The sequence below is a fragment of the Asparagus officinalis genome, chromosome 2, assembly GCF_001876935.1.
Source record: "Asparagus officinalis chromosome 2, Aspof.V1, whole genome shotgun sequence".
Taxonomy (NCBI): Eukaryota; Viridiplantae; Streptophyta; class Magnoliopsida; order Asparagales; family Asparagaceae; genus Asparagus; species Asparagus officinalis.
The window spans coordinates 413,561-425,052 of record NC_033795.1 but is presented as its reverse complement, the minus strand read 5'-3'; the positions used below and the strand labels follow the sequence as shown (position 1 = coordinate 425,052).

Genomic DNA, 11,492 nt, shown 5'->3' with positions numbered 1-11,492 from the left:
CAGCCGACGCTCCATTAGTTTGCTGTGATTGCCTAGGAGTTCATGCGAAGCGATTTCCGGTACACTTGTGAACTTATTCACTCCAATACGCGAATTGGTTTCCCAAAATTGGGGTGCTGCTTAAGTGTGAGGGGCGCAAAGTTCCTTTTAAGTGTATGTGCGCAAGACGCAATGCAATGGCCACAATAAAGGGAGGCGCACAATCAAATATATGAGTCGATGACTTTACTATCATTAAATACCTATGTTAATGAAATTTAAAATGAAACTATGATCCCAACACGAACTATGTGAAAAGTGAAACAAAACAAACGAATGGACTCCAAAAAAAAGGCATTTTAGTATTTTGTATGAAAAGTATTGAAATGCATAATTTGCTTTCTAGTTTCTAGTTTTCTACTATACACTATGGAAAAAGGTAAGAGCACCCAAAATCTTTTTACAACGTACTATTGACCGAACTTGCGTACCAAAGCAAGCTACCCCCATCGAATCCAAATTTTCTAAGTAGCGAATTGCATACCTGAATTCGTACCACGACCTGCTATTTACCGTGTACTGTGTAACTATAATCCCCTCTAATCAAGCGAATTTTGACTTTCTGTTGCGAAGTTGACTTTTCCTTGTCATATCTAGGTCTCATGTAAGCTTTTTACCGTGTATCACAAATATTATTCAACTTTTTAAATATAAAGCACAGTGTTGACTGGCTGTTTACTGAGTGGTAGTGGAAGCCATTTTAGGTGCAATTATTGTTATTAGTTCCCTGTCTATTATGTATGTATTTGATTAGATGATCATCTGTTCTGCTAGTTGTTCTCAGTTTTTTTTTTTTTGGGATACGAGGGAAACTTGGTAAGGCAGGAGGATCCCCGAGCAAGGCCCGAGTTCGAGTCCCCCACCCTTACCAATAAACCCAGGGTAAACTGGATCCCCCTTACCCTGCCCAGTCACCAGGCTAGTAGGACACTTAAAGAGACATGTGCGGCAGCCTTGAACCTGGGCCTTTGGCCACGAAAGTTCGTGCCTTGCCACCCACCCACATGCGCAGGGTCAGTTGTTCTCAGTTTCTGCTGTGTTGCTTTCTTGTGGATATCATGTCCTATTTTCATATATACAGTGGCCCTTTTTCTTCATATGTTGTATTATGATTTATTTCGAGGGAAGAACTTACATAAACACTAGATTTAGCAATAGGGATGCCAATCTAATGGCGTTTGCTTCAGATATTTTTTTAAAAGTGTTGGAATCGAATTTATTGAATTGTTCAGTGTGTCCTCAGCATATAGCTAGATTTATTTGATCTAACTGGTTTGTTCTGATTTTTAAATTAGTGTGTAGGAAAACAATTGCTGGTATCTGTATTAGATTGTGTCGATGACATATTTTCCTTTAAACTAAATTCTCAATATTGGTTCCTAGAATTATTTGTTGCTGATCTGTCCATGTACTTTTTACAGGTGCCTTAAAACCTTATTCTTGGAAGAAAGCATTGTAGTTGAGAAGGAAGGCCAGTGGCTCCATGCGCTAGCCATTAATAATTCAGTTCTTGAATCTTTAAACTTTTACATGACAGAGCTGAGTGTCTCGTGGCAAGATCTTGAGTTAATTGCTAAAAATTGCAAGTCCTTGATTTCGTTGAAAATTTCTGAATGTGACATCTCCGAGCTAGTTGGATTCTTCCGTGCAGCAACAGCACTGGAAGAGTTTGGTGGGGGCTCTTTTGATGATCAAACAGGAGAAACCGACAAGTATGAGAAGATCCGCTTTCCTCCTAAGCTATGCCGCTTGGGTCTTAGCTATATGGGAACAAATGAGATGCAGATAATATTTCTACTTGCTGCCTCACTGAAGAAACTTGACCTGCAGTACACATTTCTCAGTACCGAGGATCACTGTCAGCTGATTCAAAGATGTCCTAATCTAGAAATTCTCGAGGTATGTCATAAATAGTGTTTACTGCCCTTTAATTGTACTGTTGTTAGCTGGAAGCTGAACTTGGTAAGTCCTAGTGATCGCCGATTTATATTTGTGTAACAGGTGAGAAATGTGATTGGAGATCGGGGGTTAGAAGTTGTCTCTCAGACATGTAGAAAACTTAAAAGGCTGAGAATAGAGCGGGGGGAAGACGAACAAGGCCTTGAGGATGAACAGGGGACAGTTACACATATAGGGATTTCTGCAGTTGCCCAAGGCTGCCCAGAACTGGAGTACCTGGCTGCCTATGTTTCCGATATCATGAATTCTGCTCTGGAGGCTATCGGCACTTACAGCAAAAACCTCTGTGACTTTAGGCTTGTTTTACTAGATAGAGAAGAAAGAATAACAGAACTGCCCCTTGACAACGGTGTTCGTGCTCTTTTACAGGGTTGCACACAACTGAGAAGGTTTGCTCTCTATCTGAGACCTGGGGGCCTGACAGATGTCGGTCTCGACTATATTGGCTCTTTCAGTAAGAATATTCTATGGATGCTCTTAGGCCATGTGGGAGAGTCTGATTCTGGCCTTCTCCAGTTCTCAAGAGGTTGCCCTAAACTGCGGAAACTGGAGCTCAGAGGCTGCTGTTTCAGTGAGCGTGCATTGTCCCTTGCAGTGCTTCAGTTACCTTCTTTACGATACATATGGGTTCAGGGCTACAACGCCTCGCCATATGGTAATGATCTTCTAGCAATGGCCCGTCCTTTTTGGAACATAGAGTTTATTCCTCCAAGACGCGATCTTTACATTGACGAAAATGGTGAGCAGATCGAAACGGGTGCAGAGCATCCAGCACAGATGCTGGCGTACTATTCCCTCGCAGGACGCAGAATGGATTGTCCAAATACCGTGATTCCACTAAATCCACCAGCTTGAGTGTACATACTGAGGCTTTGCTGCCATTTTTCTTGTTTTGCCCGTGTAATTGCTCATGGAACTTGTGCATATCATCTTAATTTGCTTTCTTTGCTTTCATCATTCTAACGGTGTGCTTAGCTGTTGTTTTGTGATAAACTTGATCCCATTTTAGAAACGTAAAAGCTACAATGAGTGGGAAAAATAAATGGTTTGCTACTTACTACTAGATGATCCGGGCCCTGTCGAACTTTCTGTTTTCTGCGCCACTGGATGTTGCTACTTCAGATCCACTGTCATCTGCCTGTTCTCTCTTTGGTAGCTTCACAGCATTCTGTTGACTGGCTGCCTGCTTGTGGTTCTATCGTTTTAGCTTTTCGCTGCGTCAAAGGAGTAGAATCGCTTTCTTGCCTTTCCAAATGCTTTACTGGGCGGCAAACGCAACGAATAAAAAACTGTCCTCGCTTTGTTGCCCGCCAGCGATGAAGAATGAGTTCGTTTCTTATCTCTCTCGCTTTCATATATTATTGTTGTTCTATAATAATAATAATAATAGTCATTAGGCTATATCCTGTAGTCCTGCAGAATCCATTTATGCTCTTATTAGCTTTCTGTTTGCTGCAGGAGCTCTAGTTGCTTAGTTCGAGCTTAATTTTCGCGGTCTTTTAGCCTCTGTGCTTTTTTAGTCTAGGGTGACACTAGGGGCACACCCCCAAACACAACCTCAACCACACCCCCTCTCTCATTTGCTACAGTGCACCGGGCCCCTCGGGGGATTTTTAAATTTTAAAATCCCATGTTGACCCCGGTATACTGTAGCAAATGAGAGAGGGGGTGTGGTTGGGATTGTGGTTGGGGGTGTGCCCCTATCATTTTTCTTTAGTCTATTCACTCTGTATATAATACAGGCGGTGTTTGTTGACTGGACATATTTCTGTCTCTTTCCTTGATTACTAGACCCAAAAGCACAGTGCTTTATTGTGAGATTAGTCCCCTAGATTTTTAATATTTTGAAATTAGTTCCCTAAATCTAAAGATATTTTGAAATTAGTGCCCCACTTTTTCATATTTTGAAATTGGTCCCCACAATATGTTAAGTATTTTAAAATTTGTCTCCCAAATAGTTCAGCCTGGTGTTAAGTAGAGGGGCTAATTTAAGAAAAAGAACTTAAAAGATTTGGGGGTCTAATTTCAAAATATGAAGATATGGGAGACTAATTTCCAAACACTTAAAAGTTTTGGGGGACTAATTTCAAAATATTAAAATTTGAGGGAACTAATTCAAAATATGAAAGATTTGGGCAATCATTGTAATTAGTGTCCCAAATCATCATCGTTTGGAATTAGTCCCAAAAAACTTTTAAGGGTTTTGAAATCAATCATCCAAATCACCGTAATTTGTAATTAGTTCTCCAAATCTTTTTAGTTTTTTTTGGAATTGGTCCCTCTAGTTAGCACTAGGTTAAAATATTTGGAGGACTAATTTCAAACATATTTGGCAGACCAATTTCAAAATATAAAGATGCGGGGCACTAATTTCGAATTACATATAGATTTGGGGAGCTAATTTTAAAATATTAAGATTAGGGGTACAAATCTCGAAATATGAAAGATGTGAGGGGCTATTTTCGTAATAAATCTTTTACTTTCTGGTCTTGTAATCAAAGTAAGGAGTGAGAAAGAGAGACGTCCAGTCAAGCAAACAGTTCGCAAAGCTCACGGTTTTAAACTCGCCACGTCACCAATTTTTAAAAAAAGACGTGTGCAGAAGAGGGAGCAAACGTTAAGAACTTCATCTCATATTTGATTCTTTCGTTAATACGTAACATCATGTATTTCAGCAATCAACTTGAAAACGGTTCCTTAAACTTTTTCTTTTCTTTTCTTAATCTTTTTCTTTAGTTGGGCTATTGGGCTGGATTCAGCATCATAAACGAATACGTAAGTCCCTTTATGGGTTTCAGGTTGGTGGGCTGGCCTGCACAACAGGGCCTACTGCCAGTGATGTCCCGCACGTTGTAGGCTCATGAACCATTTTGGACTGTTTCGTTTTAATCCAACAGTAACCAAATGTTTTAATTCAGGTGGAAGCTGCAGGAATTTTGATCCTTCGTTCTCCCAAGGAGTAATAAACAGCCCAAATACTTTTATCACAGTAGTCAAGTTGGTGAACTTGGGGATGGATTTTTGTGAGGCACCTGAGCCATTGAGGTCCTTGCATGGGGTTTTCTCTTAAGAGTTATTAAAATGCTCTTGATGTAAAGAAAAGAAGATCCCAAAGAGAAATAAAGCTCAAGTGTAAAAAGAGGCAGAGAGCAGTAGCCCCCTTTTTCCCTCTTTTTTTCCTTTTCTCTCTTACCCTTCCTACCTCCTTTATATAGCTTCTGAGACTTTTTGCTTTTCTCTTGCACAGGAAGGAGGTTGCAGGGTGGGCAGATCGATTGCTGAGTTATCCTTCTCCTTCCAGATGTCGGCTGACAATTGGAAGGGAAGTCATTGGAATACAGGAGATGATTGTCCTCTCAGTACCCTGGTTTTGTCAGAAGAAGCAGGGTGTAGGATAGGTCGGCTGTGTGGCCGTCCTTCTCTCTCCAGATGGCGGCTGGCGATTGGAGGAGAAGTCATTCGTGCACAGGAAAGCATCATGGCAATCTTCTGGGGAATGACTTGTAAGCCGAATAAGCGACTGGGGCACGAGGGTTGTCAGAATGGAGATCTTGATGGCACTAATTAGTACTGTTGTGTCGATTGACATTTGAAGTAAACTTGGTCGGCTCTTATCTCTTTAGTCGAGGCGGGTTGATCTGCGAGCCATCATTATGATTTGGCGACCCAACAGTCGAGTGAGCTTCGGGTCGGGTGTATAGTCGAGTCGTCTGCTCGAGGAGTTGTCTTAATCGCGAGGGAGCGACTGATCCCGCACTTCGAGCCGGTCATGATGACCTGTTGATCGAAATATGGCTTTTTTTTTTTTTTTTTTTTGCGGCGTATCGCGAGGGAGCGACTGATCCCGCACTTCGAGCCGGTCATGATGACCTGTTGATCGAAATATGGCTTGTTTGCTCGTCTTGTCGAGGGACTTGGCCTTGACTGGGCTTTTGAGCCTCTAAGTTGATTTGGACCATAGCTCTCTTGGGCTTATGTAGACATTCTCCCGATATTTCTATTTTAGTATGGTGACTGACCGTAACAGAGGTTACTACTTATGCTACAGTAAACCGTATCATAAATAGTTAAATAAATCAAATGTATTAAAACTTGTATCATTCTTTAAATATAAAAAAGTAGATATGATATATAAATCAAATATATTAAAAGTTGAGTTCTTTTTTAAGTATAAAGGAGTTGATATGATTTCTAATTTTAAACATATAATAATTAAATCAAATATATTAAAATTTAAAGGGTGGCCACACTAGCGTGCGCGTGTGTGTGTGATGCCTTGCTCCCACCAAAAAGCTTGTGACATCATTGTGTAGTTTGTGGACTTGCATTTGAAAATACACATGGAACCATGGGCGGTATGAAAGAATTTGTTGTGGGGGTCAGCCAATAGCTGAGAATGCCTTCACTGAGAAGGAAAGAATTGCAGAAATAAAGCTACGTGAGATGCACAAAAGGACATCGAATCTAAATTGACACGAAGTAGGCGCTTTATGTTATTCAGGGGTAGACAAAAATAGGATTTTGATTAAAGAAAGTCAGAATCGCGACTGCGGCCTGGAGTCATTAATTGGGTTTTGATGATAATTATACAAATTCAAACTAGAATCAATCAACGGGTTGGATTTCACCCAGACCTGGAGGTGTATATATTGTCGCATGAAACCATACTATTCAATTACTTATTTAAGTCATAATTTTCTTTCTTTTTCTTTTTTTCTTTTTTCCCCACCTTAATTTCCTGATCGGAGAGATCATGTAGCTTCTATGAGTTTGGTGACAGAGATTTTTTAAAAGCAAATTTAGCAGCCAATTAACCTTGGGAATCTCCTAAGTTAAGATTCCGCCACTCCTAATAAATTGATTGGAAACAAAAAAAAAAGATCTCTTAAAAGTGCGAATTTTGTGATCGCGCGTCGTACTTTGTTCAGAGTTCAGTCATAGTTTAGTGAAGAAGCTCACGCTCAATGATAACCCCACAACACAAGTGCTCACAGATTGTGTACTTGTCGATCCTTAAATCTTCTCCCACGCTCATTGATCACTGTATATATATAATGATTAGTTCTAAAAGCGGGTAAAAAGATATATTTCTACTTTTTGCCAAGTATAAGATCTAAAATATATAGTTCCCATACAATATTTCCTCTGTTATTAAAAAAATTATTTAGTGGTATCCATGGTTCGGAATCATTGTATTAAGGAAGTATCGAATAGGTGTCTACTGTTAAATTAGTTTTAATTAGAATATTTAAGGATATGATGTTAATTAATTAAAAAGTAGGAAGTCGTGAGATCAGAATCCACTTGGATGTGAGGACCAAATTAAAGAGCAGAGAATAAAGTTTAGTGCTTTCCGAATGCACAACTTGTGGAGGGGTGAAAAAAAAAGGCTGCTGTATCTTTCCAAAAGAAAAAGGTGCTGCACTTGTTATAAAAATTTGTCTTCGAAATGTTAACAGGGGTGATCACTAATCTTAAGAAATCACTAAATACATCTGATGATGGACTTCGATCAATTATACACTAGTTACGGTCACGACGGCGATGGAAGTTGAAGCTCTACGACCTACAGAATAAAAGGAAAAATAACCTAGAGGCTTAGTAACATATCATTGTTTTATTTTTTATACATGTAAATTTTCGGAAGGTGATACCCATGAATACTGACATCTTGGGAGGTTGCAGGATGGCATGTAATAAGAAAATGAGTCAATAAAATGATGACTGCAGGAGTACGATCAAAACAAACATAGGCTTAATTTACTTATTAATGAAAACAGTTCTATTTTTCTTCTTATTGAGAAAAGACCGTATAGCCTTTAAAAGAGTGCTCCATTGAATAAATGAACTAGCTAAAAAAAGGCTAAATACCCATTTTGGTATTTTAATTCAACCTCATTTACCAACAATGTATTTTAATTAGGAAATTCGGCGATAAGACATTTTAATTGAATAAAATTACCATTTAGGTCATTTTTCTCGTCGGCGGCCACTTTTCCGGCGAGAACTCATCACGTGCGTTACACGTGGGGGCTTAATCTGTGTTTAAGATGCTGATGTGGCTCTGTTTTCTGACGTGGCAGGGAATTAACCCTCTACTGTTCATCATCCCCCCGCCTCTCTCTCTCTTTTTTTCCTTTCCGAACCCACGTCCACCGCCGCTCCTCCCCTCGACCACCGGCCCTCAGCACTGCCCGACCGCCGAGACCCCCTGACCGCGCCGCCCAACGCCTGCAGCTGTCTGATGAGTCTTGTTTTCGCTGCTCGGTCTCCGAGTCTTGGGTCGTGATCATGGCTTGTTCCCGTTTCTTGTTTTCTTCCATCGTTGGAGGATGAACGGAGGAGTTTGTGTTGGGGAGCTCAAGAGGAATGAGAGAGAGAGAGAGAGGTAATGGAGTTTTTTTTTTGTTTCTTGCGATTCTTGATTGTGATGAGTTTCTGCGCGTCAGAAGATCACCTACAGAAATGGATGAAGTCTTGGGTTTATTGGGTTCTTGCTGTTGTGAAACTTTCGGGGTTTGAATTCTTTGTTGGAGGGACGAGCTACGGACGGATTATGGCTTTAGTTCCGCGGGGGTGACCTCGGCTGAGGGCGACGGAGGCCGGAGCGGTGGTCGAGGGGAGGAGCGGCGGTGGACGTGGGTTCGGGAAGGAGAAAACGAGAGAGAGAGAGAGAGAGAGAGAGAGAGGCGGGGGGATGATGAACAGTAGAGGGTTAATTCCCTGCCACGTCAGAAAACAGAGCCACATCAGCATCTTAAACACAGATTAAGCCCCCACGCGCAACGCACGTGATGAGTTATCGCCGGAAAAGTGGCCGCCGACGAGAAAAATGACCTAAATGATAATTTTATTCAATTAAAATGTCTTATCGCCGAATTTCCTAATTAAAATACATTGTTGGTAAATGGGGTTGAATTAAAATACCAATATGGGTATTTAGCCGCTAAAAAAAAAGGAAATATTCATGCAGGGGATTTTCCAAAAAGAGAGAGAGAGACAGAGAGAGAGAAAAAGGAAAGCGGAAATACCAAAGATACCTCTCTAGAAAAGAAAACCGAGGGAACCAAGAAAAAGGAGTTGATATTAAAAAGCATGAGATGCTGAGCTAGTGGAATTCAGACTCAGATCCAACTACTAAGTGATCAATCTCAGAGTCACGACCAGTTCATATTAGAAGCTCAAAACATAAAAACTTAAGAGCAAATCTCTATAATATAATTAAAAAGCAGATGAAGCAATCTCACAAAAATGCCTTATGACTCAGACATGTTCAGCAAAGCTAACTGGTCGAAAACGATGGATAAAATGGTCCAAATCAATGCTGCAGGTGCATAATCAAGCTCTATTTCATTTTTAAATTCAGTGCCTCTCTGTTCACTCTTAATAACAGAAACTTCATATTGCACATCATATGATGGTATCAATCATCAAACTAAAAGTTTCACGGGAGGAGACAAGGCAGAGGATCAATAAGCTATGACCAATGCAAATTAATACAATAAACCGTATGTTCGATCTCCAGTACCAATTTCATGCAACACACATTGATATTGATATAGGCCTTCACTGCATCTTTAACTCTGCACCTGAGTATTCATAATTGAACACACATTTCATAACAGCATAAATAAAGCACCACCATATATAGGCCTAAATATTCTATGTTCCAAGATATAGACTTACATCCTCAAGAGTTTTACAGAAATAATGCCAATATGTACGCAAGTAACATCTACACGAAAATTTCTCTAGACATCATACTAAGGTATCACGAGAATGCTCAAAATCCTCACCGGCATCTCCTAACACGGTGCCCATATATTGTTTATACCAATCTGTGGAATGATCTGACGGCATCTAAATAAGCATAGCACGATGAGCAACCGTGTGATGATTTTGATGAGCCTCCAATTTTATTCCGTAAGGATCTACACCGAAAGGCAGTTGCCTGAATGAGGAACTGAAGCAACTGGCTTGGTCGTTTTGATCCGATCTCTCCGTAGCAGTTGAAGAAGTTGATTGCATCGTGAGCGCCGAAGGCTGAGATGGGGATGACGAAGGACTAGTTTCCGGCAAATTGACAGTCGTAATATCATGAATACTTGCCCTCCTCTTATCTTTGCCGCCTGAATTAAGCCTGATGAAGTACTTTTGAGCATGGCTAGCAACTTGGGTAGGAGTTCTGGTGACTACAAAATTCCTCGAAATGTTCCTCCAATCCCCTTTACCGTACTTTTTAAGCCCCATTAGAAACAGCCTGCGACCGATCAATGTATCAATTTCTATCATCAGTGAAAGCCACAACAAATTCGAAGGAAAGAGACCAAAGTCCGGGTCTCTAATTAAGCTAGCACTCAAAGATCATCATCTATCAGCCAAAAAAAAAAAAAAATTCTTTTTTTTTTAAAAAAAATGACGGGATATCTTGCATTCAGCTTCAACCAAGATGAAACCCAAATAATTAATACCCACGCACGTACGTATTGCCTTCAATCAGTCAAACATGGACTATTACCATAGAGAACCTAACTAACCTGATCCGAGCGAGCGAGCGAGCGAGAAACAGCAACTAAAATATTTGATAATTATTAAAGGGGGAGAAAAAAAAAAGCAGAGGAAAGGAAGTCTTGATTACTTGTGCTCCTCCTCGGTCCAAGGGACCCCCTTTTTCCTCTCTTGATCAGAGAACCTCCCACCTCCTCCGGGTCTCTTCTGCTTCAACCCGTCGAATCCGCCCTCCCAGTCCAGCACGAACGACGGAGAGCTGTAGCCGGGGAAGGGGATCAGGCCCGCCTCGATGTGGTTCACGTCGGCCTCCAAATCCTTGTAATGGGAGACGACGTCCCTCACCGTCTTCCCCGGGATCATGGCCGCCACCCTCTCCCACCTGTCCGGGGTCTTGCTGTCGACGTGGGCCAGCGCGTTCTCGAAGATCTTGTTCTCCTGCTGCGTCCAGCTCCCGCTTCTCTTCTCGCCCAGGATCCAGCTCGAGCTCGTGAAGTAGGACGAGGCTGGGGAGAGGACTTCCATCCCTGACCTTGTCATCATCTGGAAGCCAGCGCCTTATTAGTTGTATACCCACCCCACTCGACTGGCTGACTAAAATACCCACAACGTACGTACACGGAGATCCGATTACATGAGCTGGGCAAAGGAGAGGATTTGGACGGAAGCCCAGTCGCCCAAAACTGAAGAAATTGATACGTAGCGATCGAAACGAAAAAGATCGGAGAATTGAGGGAAATTATTATTTTTTAGAAAAAAAAAAAAAACTGGGATCGATGGGGGTCTTGAATCCCGATCCAACCTCTCGCTCTCATCTATTTTAATCCTTATTCCTTGCTGTTGGGAGATCTAAAGAAGAAAGATGGGAGCTCGTGATTGGGCCTTGGTGGAGTTTATGGACACTCAGCCTAATAATAAGGTAAAAGCTCTCTCTCTCCACCCCCCGCTATTCCTTTAGGCGCATCCTTCAATGGAGGAGGCTATAC

General features: G+C 41.3%; 2 protein-coding genes across 3 annotated transcripts in view; one reads left to right on the top strand and one right to left on the bottom strand.

The window, feature by feature from the left end:
- The window catches only part of LOC109829768 (coronatine-insensitive protein homolog 1a-like), a 5,331-nt gene extending 2,268 nt beyond the window's left edge, over window positions 1-3,063 (top strand). The window contains exons 2-4 of one of the 2 annotated variants that reach the window (XM_020396803.1): window positions 1,461-1,938; window positions 2,041-2,653; window positions 2,746-3,063. In XM_020396803.1, coding sequence (XP_020252392.1) covers window positions 1,461-1,938; window positions 2,041-2,653; window positions 2,746-2,933 — 1,279 coding nt within the window. In that variant the 3' untranslated portion in view covers window positions 2,934-3,063. Of the gene's footprint in view, window positions 1-1,460; window positions 1,939-2,040 lie in introns of both variants that reach the window. The other variant, XM_020396802.1, reaches the window with a different exon arrangement.
- Window positions 9,569-11,279, bottom strand: LOC109829769 (transcription factor DIVARICATA). The gene is made up of 2 exons (XM_020396804.1): window positions 10,637-11,279; window positions 9,569-10,258 (listed from the first exon to the last, which is right to left on the bottom strand). Exons 1-2 carry the CDS (start codon window positions 11,047-11,049, stop codon window positions 9,859-9,861), a joined length of 813 nt encoding a protein of 270 aa, XP_020252393.1. The 5' UTR covers window positions 11,050-11,279; the 3' UTR covers window positions 9,569-9,858.

Coding starts and splice junctions, on each gene's coding strand:
- LOC109829769 (XM_020396804.1), bottom strand. CDS start 11,049: ATGATGACAAGGTCAGGGATGGAAGTCCTCTCCCCAGCCTCGTCCTAC. Junction 10,259..10,636: donor TGGACCGAGGAGGAGCACAA/GTAATCAAGACT, acceptor GATCGGTCGCAG/GCTGTTTCTAATGGGGCTTA.